The following is a 20,128-nucleotide window of genomic DNA, read 5'->3' as shown; positions in this document are numbered from 1 at the left end:
TGGAGTCAGAAGGACCTGAGTTCAAATATGGCCTCAGACACTTGACACTTACTAGCAGTGTAACCTTGGGCAAGTCACTTAACCCCAATTGCCTTGCCTTCCCCCCTCCAAAAACAAATTCGACTTTAATTAGAAATGTCAAGAAAACATCCACTTAGCTATGAAATATAAATATATTTGAATATACTTGATATACATATATACGATTTATCTTGTAATAAGTCATTTCTATTTGGATGATTATCCAGGCCTTTGCATTAACACCCTTGATCATATCTCCTTCCCCTTCCCTCACCCTCTTCAGCAGGTAGTTAAAACAAGAGATGAAAACTTGAACTGGTTGACCTTATTAGTTGCAAATATTTCTTGAGAGGAATATGATATGAATACTCTGAATAAAATTAGCATCTGTGTCTCTGCTACATTATCCTTTCCCCTTATTACCACTGATAATTGAATTATGGGTGTATGCAGATGGTGTTTTGGCTTTGCATGTGTAAGTATGTACAAATATTTATGTAACTGCTTTCCCAACAGCTAAAGGAACTCTCAGTGAAGATACCATCAGAGTGTTTCTGCATCAGATTGCAGCTGCCATGAAAATTCTACATAGTAAAGGAATCATTCACAGGGATCTCAAGCCCCAGAACATCTTATTGTCTTATGCCAGTCGCAGAAAATCTAGTGTCAGTGGTATTCGTATCAAAATAGGTAAATGAAAATATTTCCTTGAAGAAATGACCCCTTTGAAAATTAATATTCAATGATTTTGATCAGTTTTGAAGAAGTGATAAGGTTGATGTTATTTTGAAATCTTAACCAAGAATTTATTAGGCTCCTTTTAGGTATCAGGTACTTTTCCAGGCCCTTGGGACAGAAATATAAAAGGGACAGTTCTTCTTTCAGGGAGCCAGCATTCTGCTTTGAAAAGCTGTGGAGAGTAGTGGCAAGAGGACTAGGTCTGGGATTCAGGAGAGACGAGCACGGGCTGATCAGTTCCTGTCTCTTAGCTTCAGTGTCTTTATCCTTAAAAAAAAAAAACGATAATAGCTAAAATATTTGGGTCCTGGGGTTGCTATGAGAACCTGAAGAGATAAAGTGTGCCTACTCCTTGGCAAACTACATGAAGATTGCCTCCTCTTCCTCCTGCTACTGGGTACTCAGGGCCCATAAGGCTTAAGCTCTGTATATTGGGTGTGTGGCAGCAGAACAGAACATTTCACATTCTCTGGGTGCCCATGAAGACTAATTACGGTGATCACAGGAGGATAGAACCAGAAGGGCCCCTCGTTATTTCTGGTCCAGTCCCCCTGTTTGGCAGATGACTAGATTTTTGGAGTCCTTGATGGAACCGGTAAAATGATGAGGTGGCCATCAGATGTTTTTGGAGCGCTTAGTTATGCTAGAAGTGATTAGCTGTAGAGCAGGATTATATTATGCGTTCATGCTGGTAATAGGAATTGTCTACAAAATTTTTTATCTTGCCCTGTTACATTTGGATCCTGGAAAAAATAAAAAAGCGTGAATTTCCTAACAAATGTTGATGACATTTTAACAAGAAATGTGGCATTTGCCATTTGACATGAATGATTTATAGTTAGTTCTTTTTCTCTTGGTGCCAGGCATAGTTGGCAAAGCCACCGTTTATACAACTGATGCTAACACTGTTTCTTGGTTTGTTGATGTAGGGCTTGCATTTTTGTTCTCTTTAGTGTTAGGCCTCTTATCAACCCTTTTCAGGAAGATGCTTTTTGCCAGCTTGTTTTTGTTTTCTTAAAAATTCAAAAGGTCAAACTCCAACTGCTAATCCCTCTCAATATTTTACTGGTCTAGACTTCTTATTAAATAAACTTACATGTATAAAAATCTGATTTTTTTCTCCTCCTTTCCCTCTATCCTTCCATTCCTGTATTTTCCCAGCTTGCATACCCTCTGTAGATGGTAGAGATGTTAGAAGTAGAGAATTTAATATGTTGCCTGTTAGAATTTGGGTTGGGAAACACAGATTTTTGGTAAATGTGAAAAATATTTATCATTTTCCTCTCATTGCTCGAAATAGCGGACTTTGGTTTTGCTCGTTACCTGCATAGTAACATGATGGCTGCCACCCTGTGCGGATCTCCTATGTATATGGTGAGTCTTATAGCTGTGTCTGTTAAAAACTGTAGATCTTGGGTAATGTGAGTGAGAAGTAAGCGCTCGCTTTCTTCAGAAAGGATGTAATGATAGAGATCATACATCTGGTTTTATAATAGGCTCTAGCAGGGTGAGTGTAACATCACAAACTAGTAGTGCTTTGTAGACGTTTCTCACTTCAGTAAATAGATAGCTTCCAGCGAAGTTGTAAAATGAATTTTTATAAAGCACACCTTTATAATGGGAGGTGGTAGAAAAATGTTGCCCTTCAGAAAGTGATCTCCCCAGTTTTCTGGGATGAAAGCTTCCTGGAGGGGTTCAGGGAGATCTAAGGCATGGTTGATGCTATGCCTAAAAATACCTTTAGAAAACAAAACACAGGATTTTTTTAGCACTTTGGAGCACTTTCTCCACATCAGGAACAGGTTTTTCTTCTCCCTCTCCCTGTGTTCTTTCCATGTAACTTCATTTTATTTGTGGATAATATTAGAGCATTGGTCACAGAGGCACTTAGAAAATGTATCCACTTGAGATGTGGCAAATAAGCTTGGACTTAAAGGCACTCCTGGAGTCCAGGACTTCTCTGTTGGGTAGGAGTCCTCTGGTGCCCCACTTGGAGATTGGATTGACAGGTGTCTGAGAGAATCGGTAGCACATACCGTATACAGCACTCTGCCTTTACAATTTCAAGCTTCCCAGGCCTGGGAAATGAATTTAATGTCCGTCTTCATCAGCTCTGTCACAGGGGATTGCAACCTGGCAGCCAGCCAGAATTTGAGTGGTTGGAAACTGGATAATTCAAGAGTAATTTGTATTTAGTGTGATAACAAAACTTGTTTTCTTTTTGGGATAGTTTTATCTTCATGATTATATTTTACTGAAGAGAATTTTAACAATTAGTTAAAATAGACAAAAAATTCCCAGATGGACGGGCAGTTCTTGATGGCATATTTGGAAAGTTAGAAGTTTTGTGATTTAATTGGTGGTGGGCAGTAGAGATGAGTATCATGCCAGTAATACCTTGCCTTCTGGGTTTTTCTCTTGTCTAGGCTCCTGAAGTTATTATGTCTCAACACTATGACGCCAAGGCTGACTTGTGGAGCATAGGAACTGTGATCTATCAGTGCCTGGTTGGAAAGCCCCCTTTTCAGGTAGCACAGTTTTGCTACTGCTTCGCTCTGGATTGTCTTTTGTTCTGGTGGACCCTTCCGTCATGTTCCCAAGCTCTCTTCCTTCTGTCCTGAAGGTCGTAGTGTTCATTTGACTCAGAGAGGTTAGAAGGAGGAGCCAGATTGGTTCTTAGTCTTGGTTACTGTTGAGGGACAGAAACAATTTGAGCCTCATCAGAACTCTCTCCTGCCCTTCCTCCTGCCCCTACCAGCTGGGCTTTTCACAAATGAAGCTAGCAGGAGTTAGAAGGAAACATCAGGATTTCCAGATGACTACCTGAGTGGAGGCAGAATGACTAACTGCTACATCCCACCATTAGCAAAAACCTGACATTCTCATTGGACCAAATAATTGTTAAGAAACCCAGTGAAAAATTACAGTACATGACTTCTTCTGTTCCAGAAGTGCACAGAATATCAATCAACCTGAAGCCTATAGGCATCCCCTATAGGGATCCACCAGCAAAGTCAACATCAGCACAGGCAGTGTGCTAGCAAGTCCCCTTGGGCAAATAGAGACAGTCCACAGACACATGATGTCCTGGAGGACTCCTTCCAGAGACATAGGAAAACGTAGGGTAGAGACCATGGAAGCCCTGGCCATAGTGTCTAAAATGGTAGTGCTCATATCTGGAGAATTCAAGCACCAGGGTCTCCAGGGCCCCTAGCACCCAGGCCTGATGCGTCATAGGAGATCCTGAAGATGTGGGGGGATCCAGCTGGGGAGGTGGAGGAAAGTGCAGGCACCCATGTGATCCAAGGCTAGACTAGACAGAGCTGACCACCTTGCCTAGGAGTGCTGCAGGCAGCTGAGCCTTGCCCAGGCACAAAGCCCCAATTCAAGAACTAAAGTTGAAGTTTGGTAAGAAGACACCAATTAAAAAAAAATAAGACACCAATTAGCATTAAAATTATTGTAGATCTAAAGATACCCCCAAAAGGAGAGATTAAGCTATAAATAGAATCAAAGAAACATGGATTTTTCACAAGTATTTTATGACCCAGAAATGAAACAAGAGATTTAAAAATTGAAACAGAATAAAGAATTGGAAGGAGAGCTTAGGGCATGGAAGAAAATATGGTGAACTGTATACAAGTAATAGACTCTGCAAACTAGAATAGTAACTCTATGAAACTAGAAGTATTAGAACAAAAACAAAAGATGGCAATAAATAGAAGAAAATGTGAGATATCTTATGTGGAAAACAGGCAAGAAGAGGTAATTTAAGAATCACCAGGCTCCCTAAAACCAGGATTAAAAGAGTCTGGATACTATATTTCAAGAATTCATAAGTGAAAACTTCCCAGATCTGTTAGCATTAGAAAGCAAAGATAGAGTCCACTAATCACCTCCTGAAAGAAACCCCAAAGGAAGGTATCAGGTACGCCATAATCACAGAATCTGGAGCTTCTATGGCAAGGAAAAAGTATTGTAGCCATCCAGGAAGTAGCAAGGAGCCCAGACCTGGCCGCCTCGATCATGAACGAGAGCTCTTGGAGTAGAGCATTGAGCCAAAGGCAGAAGAGAGAAGCCTGTGACCAAGAGGAGTGACTTGGCCTGCAGGAGAGCATGATCAAGGGCCTGGAAACGGAAGGAAGACCTTCATGCCAGAGCTGAGGGGCAGCTTTGAGATGCAAACCTGAGCCAGTGAAGAGGGATTGGAGCGGCTGCAAAGGGCTCTGGTGTGGTGCTGGGCTGGTGGGGACAGCAGTGGGGACAGCAGAAGCCAGTGTTCCTTCTGAACCTTCATGGCTTCCTCTGCACAAGGGAAGCAGCGCCGGGGTGGGCATTGGTTCTGTTCTGAGGGCTTCAGGGGGAAAAAAGAAGGGAGAGCACCAGAAGGAGCTCAGAAAGGAAGAACAGACATGGACTCAGTATTTCTTGGTGTTGAAATGAATGAGAAGCAAACTATACAAATGGGGGGGGGGGGGGGGGCACCTGGGTGGAACAGTGACTAGAGCCCCACCCCTGGATTCTGGAGGACCTCGGTTCAAATCTGGCCTTGGACACTTGACACACTTACTAGCTGTATGACCTTGGACAAGTCGTTGAATGCCAATTGCCCTGCCCTCCCCCCTCCAAAAAAAAATGTGGAGGAAGGGAGAGGCAGAGGGGGCATCAAATGAATGTCATCTCTATCTGAAAGGGGGCAATTGAATATACAGAGTTTGTTGTAGAAATATATCAGTGCAATAGAGAAATAAGTGAAAATAGGAAGGGGTAGAAGTTGAGGGTAGGATAATACTGGGAATTAATAATAGTCACAAGCAAAATAGAATTCCTGTGCTTGAAGGGGAAATCAAAAAGGGAAAAAAGAAAAGCAAAGAACTGGAATCTGGGTGATAAAGAGGAGGGGTGCTTATCGGCACTGAACAAAGGATGTATGAGTGTAATAGATAAGAAATGATGAGGGAATTTCAGAGCATTCTGGGTGGTATGAACCAAAGCAGAACGAAGTGAACAACCAGGAGGAAAGTTTATTTCAGGCCTGTACGACCTGCAGCCCGCTAAAGGATTTCTGGTGGCTGCAAAAAACAGGAAGTTTTCTGAAATCCTTTGGAGGGCCGCAGGTTATGCAGGCCTGCTTTATAGACAACACACTGTCAAGAAAGGCATTTTGGAAAGACCTTGGAACTCTTAGTGTAATGACCAGCTGTGTTTTCAGAGGGACCTTCGATGAAACACGATGTTACTCATATCCTGATAGAGACGATGGCCGTAGGGCGCAGAGAGAGAGACATTTTCCAACATGGTAGTTTTGTACATTTGTTTGATTGTGTATTAGTTGCAAAGATTTTTTTCTTTTGATTTTTCATTGGGAGAATTTGGAGGAGGGGAGGGCGATTGAAACATTTTGAAGCCTCCCCATAGCTGGTGGGAGCAGTGTGTGAAATATATTATCTACTTTTTGAAAGAACCAGGTTGAGATTTGCAGTTTTCATGCAGTTCTCCTTTTGTATTCTGCTTTGTATACGGAAAAGCTCTTTTAAAACACGTTTGTTGCACATCTCTAAAAAGTGAGGGCGATGTTGACCTGAGGTAGGAGTGTAGCCAGGTTCTGAGAAATAGAGGTAACAGCAGCTGCTTGATTGTACTCTAACCAAGAAGAGGCCCAGGTTGTGTTCCTAGGTCACAAATATCAGTTTAATTTGCCACATTCGTTAATCCCTGGAAAAGACTGCATATGATGTGAGGTGGATTTGGTTAGGCATTAAGCTTAAGTAGAATATTGTTCCGATTTCTCCCTGCTCCCATTTAAAGTCTTATAATTGTGATTCTGAATTGTTCATGTAAATATATTTCTTTGGGCAGATGATCATTTTGCCCCAGTTTTCTGGTGGCAGAGATCATATTGGCATTCTGAACTGGAGGCAGAGATGAAATCCTCTCACTTGTCACCAACATTCCATACTCATCTGAAGAGGGATCAACTTGGTGAAATTAGTGGGCCAAGGCAAAGGAAAGATTGGGATGTGGTCATGGTCCTGCAAGGCAGCTTGTGTGCAGTGGGACCATCTGTTAACATGCAGACTGTGTAGCCTTTGTAGTAAGACTAGTATTGATCCCAGGTTGTAGAAAAGCATTTTAAGCCTTTTGTCTGATGAGGAGATTGACATTAACTGTTTTCTTCCCTTTTTTTCCTATAGGCCAATAGTCCACAAGACTTGAGGATGTTTTATGAAAAGAACAGAAGTTTGATTCCTAGGTATGTGTTTTTGTTAAACTGAAGGTTTTAAATATCTGAAAATTGAGGATTTTATTTTTGATGCATATTTTTAGATTAATTTTAAGTACTGCTATTTGCACCCAGAATTTCATTTGCTTAAGTGCAGTTAACCAATTTTCATGGGTTTGAGTATCATACTATTCAGATGATTACCAGACTTAGGCCTAGTCTTTCTTTTGAGATCTGGTCTCACATCACTGACTGCCTTTTGGACATTTCACATGGGATGCCCTGTATGTAGATATCTCGAATTCAATATGTCCAGCACAACCCATTATCCTCTCCCCACCCTGCCCTCAAGTCCTCAGACTCTTTTGACTCCCCTTTTACTAATGAGGCCTTTTCCTCCCTACAATTCACCAACATATTCAATATCTTTCCCCCCCTTTCTCTTAGTATCCCCAGAGAAACATCACCATATTTGGCTAATCTTCTGTTGGGTTTGCTTCAGAGAAATCAGAAGGACAGAATGGACTTTGGTATGTAATGTACATTTCTTTGGGCTTTTTAATGTTCATAATGAAGTGACTAAATTGGGTTTATATATTCATCATGACCAATGTATTTTCTAGTGAAGTTTTAAAACTTATTTTGTGGATGCTTTTTGTTATACCATTTGCTTCCTTCCAATTCCTCTTTCCCCATAGGAATTCTTCCTCATAACAGAGAAAAACAGTTAAGCAAAATCGGAAGCTGTGTGGAGAAGTGGCCCCGGAGGGAGTGGCTAGGAGAGGCAGGATACCTTGGATTTCAGCCCCATCCCTAGCACACATCAGCTCTGTGACTGCAGCTCTCTAAGACAGTGAGGTGCAGAGCAGACACCAACCTGTAGTGCCAGGGGGAGCTTCTTTGCTGGGAATTCCTTCCACCAGGGGTTCCCGAGTCTTTCCACAGTTTAAACAGAACTTTGGCAGAACCCTTGTAGTAAAATTCTCTATTTTTAATGCCTATTAACATGTGGTGTATTTTAAAAAAAAAACAAAAACAGGTTGGGATGTTCCAGAGTTCCTTGTGTAGCACAGTTTGAGAAACACTGTCCTCTACCATTTGTAAACATTGAGGGAACCCCACTCATTTAATTTTGTGACTCAGTTCGGGAGCTAGATCAGTTTTCTTTCTGTTCAATTATGGGTCTAGTCCAATTTTTGGCTTGTAGGAAAATTTATTCAATCATGGGAACTGAGAGATAACTTTATGGGTAGCTCGACCACCTCTCCCTGTAAGGATCTCCCAGAGATCCTTAACCAAGGACCTAGGTTATGCCAGATCTGAAGATCCATGCAAGGAGCTTTCTCACAATTATGCATCTCACACAACCCATGTCTTATCAGACAACTGGCCCTGTACTGGTCAATCAGTTATTGTTTCTGTGTTCCTTTGATTGAATAGAGACAGTTGGGGGGACACCTAATTTTCTGATTTTAGGGAACTGTTTGCTCTTTCTTCCCCCCTCGCCCCCCAACTTGGAAAGGCCTTGGTCTTTCCTCCAATTAGAAATCGGATTACCTAATTACTTTCTCACTCTGTGTATTCAGGGTCTTTAGACCTCTTGGGAGTCCATTGACCTGTTTATTATGCCTGTTTTGTTAATAAATTGTATAGCTCAGATTATTTCCTCAGTTATTATTAATTATCTACCACATAGTGAAGTCACAGGTCCTGTCCAGGATCTGCCTGCCTCCAAAACCAAAGAACTATAAGACTTTTTTGTTAAGTGGTAAATATTGTGAATATCAGATTTCAGCTTGCAGTTCCTTTTTTGTCTTAGAAAAATCTATATTATTTTCAGTGTTACTAGATGCTGTGAGGATAGTGAAAAGTATGAACGAAATGTATGAATGGACATGAAGGGGAGATAAGGTCAACAGAGTCATGCCAGGTAGAAGGTTGTATAGTATGTCGAGGAAGAGGTATCAAAGTGCTTTGTTACATAGGGTATTATCCCAGTTTAATAGTTAGAGATTATTTTGGATGTATTCTCAGACACTCAGTGGTTACTACAGTATATGTGTGGTGACTCTAATAAATGCAAATGTTTTTGTTATGGAAAATAGGAACAATTAATTGGATCAACAAAATTCAGGAGAATTACTGTGAAACCAGCTGCAAATTCCAAAATTCTTCTATTCCAAACTGGAATTGAAGAGACTATATTGTACAATCCAGCTGCCAGATTCTCTTTTCATTAGATAGTGAAAAACAGCGGCAATAGTCTGATCTAGTCCTTGGCAAAAGCTTATAGACATATTTCTAACTTAAGGTCTTCAACAAGATTTCCTTAGAAAAGAGTGAAAATGGACAGAAGAAAAATTACGTGTTCAAGTGATCTTAGAACTAAAAATTTTGTTTGTGATGGAAAAAACTGCTTTTGCAAATCCATGAATGATATCTTTGTTTTAAAATTTTCTAGCAGGGATATTCTCATAGCCTGATTATTATTATTAAATTTTTTTTGCTCTTTGGAGGGCAATTGGGGCTAAGTGACTTGCCCAGGGTCACATGGCTAGTTTTTGTGTTAAGTGTCTGAGGCCGGATTTGAACTCAGGTCCTTCTGACTCCAGGGCCAGTGCTCTATTCACTGTGCCACCTAGCCATTCCTTTTTTTTTTTTTAAAGCAATTGGGGTTAAGTAACTTGCTCAAGGTTAAACGGCCAGTTATTATTATTTTTGTATGGGTGCTGAGTATCAGAGGCTGGAACCGATCCCAGGTCTCCCGACACTGGGGCCAGCGCGCTCTTACTCACTGCACCACCTGGCCACCTCTAAGCAATTGGGGCTAAGTAACTTGCTCAAGGTTAAATGGCCAGTTATTATTATTTTTGTATGGGTGCTGAGTATCAGAGGCTGGAACCGATCCCAGGTCTCCCGACTCTGGGGCCGGCGCTCTTACTCACTGCGCCACCTGGCTGCCCCTCTGATTATTTTTTTAAAAAGGTTTTGATTAGGAAAATAAAACCATCATACTGAAGGAATCAGAAGCATCTTGTTGCATTATTGGGGATCCTACCGCTTACCTGCTTTATGGGGCTATACTTATAGGGGCTTGTCTGAGAAAACTCTTGTTTTTTTGTCTTACAGAAGCATTTTTTAGCCATCCTTTTCTTGAGCAAGTTCCAGTTAAGAAATGTAAGTAGATGCATTTATTCAGTAGGATGATGCTGGCTTGGGAGTGATTACCTGAGGGAAATCACATGTTCATCATAGTCTGGCTGAAACTTCTCTTTAGGTGCCAGAAGGTTTCTTAGTAGAAGGTTTTCTTTCTCTTCCCCTTCCACCCCAATAGAATTTTTTTGTCTTGGGGAATTGAAAAATTGACCCCATTTTAAATGAATTTCCCATGAGTTTTGATGGGTAAATGCTGTTTTTTGAGAGACAGGTGCAGCACTATGTTGAAACAGTTTTCAGTGTTTTCATATTGGAGAATTCAGACGCTAAATTTGAGAGTGAGTGACCTCCCTCTCTGTTTTCTCCTCCAGCCTGCCCGGTGCCAGTGCCCATCTACGCCGGTTCAGTTTCTGGCAGTTCTTGTGGTAGCTCTCCATCTTGCCGCTTTGCTTCTCCGCCAGTGAGTTCTGATTTACCTTTAAAATAATTTTATAGAGTCTGTAGCCGCATGTGACTGTTTATAAGATGTTGTAAATTCAGATTTAACCATCTGTGTCATAAAGGATTCGCAGTGGTTCAGGAGCAGTCTTTGAGCCAGCATCTTAACAACATTTGCTGATCCCCATAAAATTGCTTCTGTCCAGACTTGTCTCCCTTGTTCTGCAGCTTCAAGTCATCTTCATCTTCACGACTGTTATCACTCAAATGTCCCGACCAGATCCTCTCTCCTTTCTTAGGATTTCTAGCTGCTCTGGCCCCATAACCTGCTTGCTCTTCCTGCCTGTCACTTTTCCTGTTTTTCTCCCCAGCCTGGCACTTTCTCTCACACTGCTGGAATCATGGTCATTCTTTGATTTTTTCAGAACTCTGTGCCCCAAGGACTGGCTCTACCCTGGACCAGCATTATTTAGGCTGTGGATTTTTGTCTTACTTGCCAAACTCAAGCTGGAAAGAGAGACAGAGGGTTTTGCTCTAGCAGGGGACTTTCCCAGAAACTCACAGCCCCAGTACACTGGGGCTTACACTGGATGCTGCTGCCCAGTTGTAGTGCTGAAGAAAATATTTAACCTGCTTCTGAAACTAGTGCAATGCCTCTTCCTTCTGTCCCGTTTCCTTCAGGAGAACCACAAGGCTAATAGCAGTAGTTGTGCCAAGCTTTGACCCTTCTGAATTTTTTTTTTTAAAGAGGAAAGAAAAATGTAGTCCAGTCCATCCTGGGGCACATCCTGGCTGGAGAGTCAGATCCTATTTTAGTGTGGCAGGGCTAGAGATTAACTGGTGGGAGTACATGCTAAGGTCATGAAAGAGTGGTGCAGTAAACAGGGTGCAGAAAGGGAAGCCAGGTGAGATGCAGGGTTCTGTTAGAGAGGGCCAGTGGCCGGGCAGGGCTTGGGAGAGAATATGTGGATGGAGGGGACTGGTTTGGTCTGTGCAGGCAGGCTCCATGTGATTTGAAGGAGACACCAGTGTCAGCAGAGAAATAGGGATGTCAGAGCCCCAGAGTGGAAGAAGACAGTATAGGGGCCACACCTGCAGCCAGGATTTGAGGGTGTGACTTAGTGGAATAAAAAGAGGCTGGTGGTAGCAGTGGGGGGAAACTTCATTTGAATACCAGTTAATATAATTGTGGTGGATTTCCTCTGTGCTTGTCTATTAGTAGCTGAGATGCTTGGTAACTTTGGGTGAGAAATTTCTCTATCAGAAAGTATTAAGCACTAGTCCCTGAAGTTAGAGGAGAGAAAAGGAAATGGGATGATGGGTGTACATGTTCTTTTTATTAGAGAATTCATTGTCTCCCCAGCACTACTCTACCAGATTTCCCTGCTTCTGCTGAATGTGTTGCCATTTTTCCAGCTCTCTTAGCTTATCCTTAAAATCTTCCTTCAGCTCTGTCCTCCCTGTATGCAGGCAGGGACCCAGGAGTGCCACTTATGCCCCCCAGTCTCTTGCACTGATCCCTTCTCTCTCCTCATTCGACCATTGTCCTAGTTCAGATTCTGCTTGCCTCTTAATGATAGCCTGCTGACTGGTTTTCCTGTTTCCATTTTCTCTCCTCCTGTTCATACTCTTCACAGCTGCCAAAATGACCTTCTTAAAGCATAGGCCCTACCACGTCACTCACTACACTTAGAAATCTTTGGTACCTTTACGACAAACCCCTCGGCTTGTCCCTGTTTCCCTCCAGCCTCCATCTCCTATAAACTCTCCTTCCCAGCCTGTCTGTCCTCCTGCTGCCAGCTTTGGTGTTCTGGCCTGGAATGCCCTCTATCTTTGTACCTCTTGACATTTTCTGCTTCCTTGCATTGGGAAGCCTTCTCACAGCTCTGCTTCTTCCTCCTTGACCAGCCCCCCAGAAGTTTTATGATCTTTATTTGCTCAGATTATTCTGTCATGTTCTGTCACCTGCATGGATGTTTTATTTGTCTTCCCCATTTAGAACGTAAGCTCTCTGAATGCAGGGGCCATATTTTTGTCACCGTATTATCTCAATACAGTGCCTTATACTCTGATACTTAATGAATGTTAGTTAAATTGGATGAATAGGCCCACTATTTTTATAAGAGATACCAAAAGCCACCTTGACAAGGAATAAACTATGATCTCATCTCTAGCCCAGCATTTTCAAATGCCTAATTCACTATTTCCTCACACTTTACCCTGGTAAAATTGTTAAAATTCCATAAAAGTTCCCATGCAAATGTGAGGGTGATAAGTTGTGGCTGTTGCCTCCATTGTTAGTGTTTGGGAGGTTCCTTCCCCTCCTTTGTTAAACAATTGCTGGTTGGTCCTAATTTCACTCGACTTCCTAAAATAAGACATCTTTGAAAGGTTTGCTCTGAAACAATTCTACAAAATTATTGTATCAAATAAAACACAAGGACCTATTTCAGAGAAACCTATTTTCCTATAAATAAATGAATTGCTGTTACATAAAATGAAAGACACATTGAATTAAAGGTCACTTTAATAGCAAGTAGATAGGAGGTTGGGCTCTTTGGACCAGAGGTTCACCTTCAGTCCTCTGCACCATGCCCTTTCCCTTACTATTAAGGCAGCCCCTAATTGAATTTTGAAGCTTGGTAACCCTCCTGAATCCTGATGCTCTTTGGGTTCCATCCTCTCTTGCTGAATTTTTGATGACATTGAGCTCCTCAAAGACAAGCCTAGGGTCATCTAAGTCTGGGGCTTATTTGTCCCCAAAGGGTAAGCAGAGTTTCAGTAGATTCTTTGGGAAAGGGGTCTCCTAGAGAAAGTGGATATGCTAGGAAGGAAGAGGCTTAGGCTTTGTGGAGAGAAAGGTTCCGATTTTTGAGGGACTCAAGGGTCTGTGCTAGGCCAAATGCCTGGATAGAACTTTGAACACTGGACTGGGCTAGGAGGAAAGATGCTGCAGCCTTGGGGAAATGAGCCAGATGTAGGCTGTGTCTAGTACTTGAGCAGCATGGGTCTTATACAGACCTGACTGGGGTGGGTGGAAGATCCCGCTGCTCAGAGATGATCCACAGTCTGATCTCCTTGGAAGCTAGTTACAGTGACTCCAGTATTCTCACCTTGTAGAACCCTCCAGGTAGTCATGGGAATTCTGGGTAGTGAGCATGTGGGAACGTTTGTTTAATCTAGAAGGTCAGTAGGTTATAACCTGTCCATTAGAGTTGGGATTCTTGGATCAGGTAAATGCCTAGCTTGTTGCCTAATGGCACTTGGAACCTGAACTGGATTGCTTTGTGCTGGGATCTCTTGCTGATTACTACACAAAACAAAATTGGAAAGGCTTTCCAAAGTTTCAGTTCTGTTGTTATCGATGAAACTTGAAATTTTAAATGTCCCTGTTCCTTGTACTTTGTCTAGTCTTTGAAACAACCCAAGGTTATGAATTTCCATTTTTTTCATTTTATATGTAGAAACATTGTCACTCTGAATGTTTCTTTTAGTTTAGTTCTTTTATGGTGAAACTTCTCTGAATGTCCTAAGTTTAAAATCTTTGGCTACTTCCTATAAACTACATAAAATTTTCTGAAGGTGTCCCAACAACTTTAAAATATATAGTTTTTCCCCCTTCTCACCTGTATTTCCCATTTTTTTTCCTGCCCTTCTTCCAGCCTTCTTTGCTATCCCTTATAATAAAGAAAAAAAACCAGATCAGCAAAACTAGCCAACACCTTGGAAAAGTCTCACATCCTCAGCAGTGTTGCACACTCATGTTTCCTCACCTCCACAAAGAATTGGAGGAGGTCCCATTCCATATCTTTCCTTTGGGACCCAGCTTGGTCATTATTTTTAGAAACCTTTAAATAGGATATATGGGCAAAGATAACTTCATTTTTCTTTCTAAATGGAAAACTTTAAAAATAGGAACTTGTAAAATCTCGTATTAAAATTTTGCCCTGGCCCCTTTTTTGGTGAAAATGTTTAGAATATTCATAGTTTTATTGTGTTTGTTGTTGCTTGAATTTAGTCATTGGGCTAGTTGTTAATTTTGTCGTCTTCAGTCCCTTCCAGATATGCAGCACATTCAGGAAGACAACTTATCTTCCCCTCCCTTGGGTCCCCCTAACTATCTGCAGGTGTCCAAAGATTCTGCCAGTACTAGTAGTAAGAACTCCTCCTGTGACACCGACGACTTTGTTTTGGTTCCACATAACATTTCCTCAGATCACTCATGTGAGTATTCTTTCTGTTTGTGCACTGAAGAATATCGTGTTCTTTAAAATAGTTTCTCTATCTGTATATTTCTGGTACTTTAAGTCAAACTGCCTCCCCGTCTGTAGAATGGACTCATGTACTAGATGATCTCTAATGCTGTATCACGTTCCAGGGTTAGATTTCTAACAAGCAAGAGTTAGTTTGGGATCTAAAGGTAGAAGGAAACTTTAGAAGAAATGATTATGAATCGATTGTATTCTTTGTTCAAAGATAAAGGAAGGGAAGGTGCAATATAATAATAAAGGAAAGGAAGGGAATAATTAACATTTATATAATACTTACTATGCCCCAGACACTGGGCTCATTTTTTACAAATACTATTCTATTTGATCTTTACCATAACTCCAGGAGATAGGTGCTATTATGATTTCAGGTTTACTGATGTAGAAACTGAGGTAAACAGATTAAGTGTCTTGCTCAGGGTCACAAGCTAGTAAGTGTCTGAAGGCTGAATTTGAACTCTTGGAATCTCCTGACTCCAAGCCCCATGCTCTATGCATTACACCACCAGCTGCCTATGAAAGTAGAAAAGAAAATGAAATTTAGGAAAGCCAGTGAAAACCAGGATTAGTATATCGTTAGGAAGGATGTCTTGGAAAAAGAACTTTGAAAGTGAGAAAGAAAAACCTGTAAGTTTGGGAACAAGATACATTTTGTACATTTTGAAAGTTGCACTAATTCACTGTACTTCTGCCTTTCACTAACTTGGACTAGGTCCCCTCCAATATCACCATGGCATGATGAGCCACTGGGTCAGCAGCCCTTACTAGTGTGGTGAGTCTGGTTCTTGGATCATTGGCAATTCATTGGTCAATGCCGTTAGACCCTCTCCAGCTTGAATCAGATAACCTTTGGTTGACATGGCTGCTTCCCTTTCATGGCAGAGCATCCAAGGAGGACTTCAGGGAGTTTGTTGAGCTACAGGAAGGACAAAAGGAATTTTCAACCAAATTGGGAACTTCCCCCCTCAAAAAGGTGTCTGGGAAACCACAAAAAAGGAAATTAGGGTAGAAAGGTAAAGGTTTAACCAGTGTAGTTGTAGAAGGCTAAGTTAGAAAGACTAAAAAACTAGAAAGTATATGCACCCAGGAAGATACACAGGAAGTAGCGGATGCTGACATGCAGACCGTCCACTCTTCTCTTTCCTTCATATCTGTTGCCACATTCATCCTTCCTTCAGAATTTGACAAAGGATGGCCAAAGTAGAAGAAGAACCCTAGTGTAACATGGCATTCTAGGAATGTCTTTGCAGTGTGCCCGCAGGTACTGATGTGGTTGGGAAACAGGTGAGTAGATCAAGTCTCAGCTGTTAAAGAAATCATCCAAACCATACAGGAAAAGGGATTCTTATAAAAATGAACCATCAAATTGCTAGTGTCTAAAAACATATATCCTAGATTGCTTAGGGAATTGGCAGATGTTATTTTCACCATTAGATCTGAGAAATGAGAACAGAAGTCCCATGTAAGGGTAAATGTTATACTTTTTTTAAAGAGACTGATTAGTCTGGTCAGCTAAATAGTCGATTGGTAAGATGCAGGAACAAATTGTTAAACAATTTAGCAACTGCTAAGAATAGCGAAAGATAACAGGAAGCAACTAGTGTGGCTTTATTAGCACAAATCATGATCAATTAAATATCTTTCCATGATATGTGATATCAAGGGAGGGATTTCAAACACAATTTGTTCAGGAAAATATCAGACCCATTATGTTCAGAATTCTCATTGATAAGCTAAGAAGGCACGGTTTTGATTATACTACAGTGATAATTGTGAATGAAGCAAAGATTACATGTAAAGGATGGACGTAATAGCATTAGCTTGGGTAGACACATTGGTGTCTTACATGGGATGGTTCTGGAATCTTTTTTTTTTTAATAAGCTTTATTGCTGTATTTTTTTTTTTTGCTTCTTGGAGGGCAATTGGCGTTAAGTGACTTGCCCAAGGTCACACAGCTAGATTTTTTTTTTTTGGTGTGTGGGTGTTAAGTGTCTGAGGCCAGAACTGAATTCGGGTCCTCCTGACTCCGGGGCCAGCGCTTTACTCACTGCTCCACCTCACCTCCCTACAAATTACTTTACAGAATGGCCGTACTAATTCACATCTCCACCCCCAAGGCAATGATGTATCTATCTTCCCACAACCTCTTCAACATTGACTATTTCCATATTTTGTCATCTTTTCCGGTTTGCTGAATATGAGGTAAAGCCTTGGGATTACTTTGATGTGCAATAGTCTTATTAATTACTGAATTGGAGCATTTCTCATAGTTAATAGAATGCAATTCTTTTGAGAACTGTTCCTGTCCTTTGACAACTTATCTATTGGAGAATAGCTTTTGGTTCTGTGTGTGAATGTGTATTACATATATGTATGTGTGTGTGTATAGATACATATACACACACACACACACACACATATATATACAGAAAGAGAGTTTTATTTGTGTGTATATATATGTGTCTATCGTCTGTATATCTTGGATACACATACAAATCTGATACAAAGTTTTTTTTTCCCAAAGAAAATTTACATGGTGATATATGTTGACTTCCCTCTCAGAGTTTAACAGCAAAGTAGCTTTGTCAGCTTTATCTGGTTTTTTGACAGTCATACAAAGAAAGATTTTCCCCCTTTTCATATTCTTAATCTCTTTGCTTTTTTTAAAAAAAAAGTATTGGTGTTGGGGTGGCTAGGTGGTACAGTGAATAGAGCACTAGCCCTGGAGTCAGGAGGACCAGAGTTCAGATCTGGCCTCAGATATTTAACACAAAAACTAGCTGTGTGAACTTGGGCAAGTCACTTAACCCCAATTGCCCTGCCTTCCCCCCTCCAAAAAGAAAAAAAAAAGCATTGGTGCCTTAGTTTTTATATCACTCATTTCTAGATCTATACTCTACTACCCTCAGTAAGCCTTCCCTTGTAACAAAGGAAAACAATTAAGCAAAACCAAATGAAACAAAGCCAGCAGCTGGCAGCGTGGGCAGTATTCCAGAACCATGGTCCCTCACTTCCCTCATGGAGTGGACAGGTCATGGGGTTGAGACCACTCATGATTACGGCACAGTTCATTCATGTGTGTTCTGGGAGCAGAAAGAAGCAGCACAGCTTAGTTCTCTCTGACATCTTTTCCCTTACCGAAGACTGAGGAAGAGCCACAGTGATGGACAGTTGGCCAGTGCAAGGAGAAGCCACAGTGGGTCACATCAGCATAGGAAGATATCCAGAGGGGTGGAGCCTAGAGTAGTGTATCTGAGCATGGGTAATAAGAGGGAGTTGGCAGCTGGGATGCTCTGACCCAAGCATGAGCTCATGCATCTAGTAAGGACAGAGGCTGCCAGGCCAGGGGGCCAGGGATCCCTTGGCCCTGAGGCTGTGTATTAGTGTCAAGGACAAGGAACTAAAGTGAAGCTGTCACTGATCCTAGAGCAGGACCTCTGACTTAGCCCAAAGGACTTGATGCTTTGTAACCAGGGCAGGGAGCTCGGGTCAGTGTTGAGCCTGAATTTTTGTCCTGCCAAATTTACAGAACCTTTCAACCAACTGACAGCAACTGTTTACTGGCAGCCTGTAGCAGCAAGCACCCCAAGCATTCTCAGGGTTTGCCACCACCACAGGTTCTTGGATCTGCTTTGTTAAAGGAAAGCAACTCAAAATGGGTTAACAAGCTTACTTTAATCAGTCAGACATATATCGTTTACCTTGTTCAGGAGAAAAGGTCAGCACCCTGAATCTCAAAGTAAACAGGCATAATTATCAAGACAGAAACATCAAGTAGACAGATTTCCAAACTGTCCAACCATTACATCCATACCCAGTCAACATCTGGGTTTCCACATTCTGGGTTTTTCAAAGCCGGGGGACTCTCAACAATGGCTTCCCAGAATTCAGATCAAATCACAGAACATTTCTCAAAGTGAGTCCCAAAACAAAGCTGCACATCAGGACTTTATATAGCCTCCTACTGGCTCAGAGAATGTAACAACCTTTTGGACCCACTGGCCAATCAAAAAGTATCAACTGAAAAACAAGCCTCCCCCACCCCAGGCTTCAGGTGCACATTAGCCTAGGGGCAGGGAAGATCTTTAAAATTTACATTCTTATTACACAGCCTCACCAGAAGCAGACCAGAATTGGGAGCCAGCAAAGCTTAGATCACAAGAGCAGCAATCCCATTTTGTCCTGGAGCCAGGTGTATGCAGGGGGCACTGAAAGTTTGCAGCTTACTAGCCTGGACCCTCTTGAGAGCCTTGAAGAATGTAGCACTCAGTACCTGTAGAAGGCAGCAGGCAGACTACCAGGGAATGTAGATCAGAACCAAGCACGGCCCTAACGTTCTGTCTGGAAATGTACAGAAACTTGTTTTTTAGCTCATAACCCCGATTCATGCAGCAAGGCTGTCAGATGAGCCAACAGAGATGAGACACCCTGATCCAGTGCTCGTAGGAATCCAGGAACTCTCAAATAAACCTAGTGAAGAACTCCACACTTTCTATGAGGAAAGCCTTAAGAAAAACACAGCTTAGCCACTAACCCAGCTCGAATTCCCAGAAGAAATGAAGCAAGAGTTTAAATATCATAATAAATAAAATAAGAGTCTTAAAGGAAAGACTTAAGGAAAACCAACAGCTTGGTACAAGAAATGCAAAATCTTCCTTAAATAACAGACTCCCTGAAAATTAGAATGAACTAAACAGAAGGTAATAATTTCACAAGACAATAAGAAATATAAAAACAAACTCAAAAGGCTAAAAAAAAGTAAAAGAGAGTGATGTATCTCATATCAAAAACTGACCTAACAAACAGATGAGGGAGAAAAAAAGCACAAAAATCATTTGATTCCTTGAAAGGTGTGATCAAAAAAAGAGCCTGGATGTTATATTTCAAAAAAAATTATGAAAACTACTATTAGAATCAAAGGGCAAAGTGAAATTAGAGTCCACCATCATCTACCGAAAGAAATCCCCCAAAATAAAACTCCAAGGAATGCCACAGAAAAAAATATAGTGCTTCTGGGAAAAAGAGTTTAAATACCAGGGAGACAGACTCACACAAGATTTGGCAACTGCTACTTAGAGCAAAGAGCTTGGAATATGATGTCCAAAAGGCAAAAGATACAAACCTGCAACCAAGAATTAATTCATTCAGCAAAATGGAATATAATCCTCCTGAGAGAAAAAGGAATCTTTCATTTTTGTGTTCTTTTCTTTTTTCTTTTTCTTTTTTTGCTTTTTGGAGGGGGGAAGGTAGGGCAATTGGGGTAAAGTGACTTGCCCAAGGTCA

At 41.3% G+C, this 20,128-nt stretch overlaps 1 protein-coding gene across 3 annotated transcripts in view; it reads left to right on the top strand.

Annotated features, from left to right (window-relative positions):
* Positions 1-20,128, top strand: part of ULK2 (unc-51 like autophagy activating kinase 2) — a 75,304-nt gene that overhangs the window by 23,428 nt on the left and 31,748 nt on the right. Inside the window, exons 6-13 of one of the 3 annotated variants that reach the window (XM_069089609.1) lie at positions 538-711; positions 2,060-2,133; positions 3,186-3,290; positions 6,954-7,012; positions 7,430-7,512; positions 10,112-10,159; positions 10,510-10,598; positions 14,704-14,800. In XM_069089609.1, coding sequence (XP_068945710.1) covers positions 538-711; positions 2,060-2,133; positions 3,186-3,290; positions 6,954-7,012; positions 7,430-7,512; positions 10,112-10,159; positions 10,510-10,598; positions 14,704-14,800 — 729 coding nt within the window. Of the gene's footprint in view, positions 1-537; positions 712-2,059; positions 2,134-3,185; positions 3,291-6,953; positions 7,013-7,429; positions 7,513-10,111; positions 10,160-10,509; positions 10,599-14,628; positions 14,801-20,128 lie in introns of all 3 variants that reach the window. The other 2 variants (XM_069089607.1, XM_069089608.1) reach the window with 2 other exon arrangements.

The sequence above is a fragment of the Petaurus breviceps genome, unplaced genomic scaffold (assembly GCF_028583685.1).
Source record: "Petaurus breviceps papuanus isolate PSGF00001 unplaced genomic scaffold, PetGlider_PUasm1.0 186, whole genome shotgun sequence".
Taxonomy (NCBI): Eukaryota; Metazoa; Chordata; class Mammalia; order Diprotodontia; family Petauridae; genus Petaurus; species Petaurus breviceps.
This window is presented reverse-complemented; position numbering and strand designations above follow the sequence as displayed.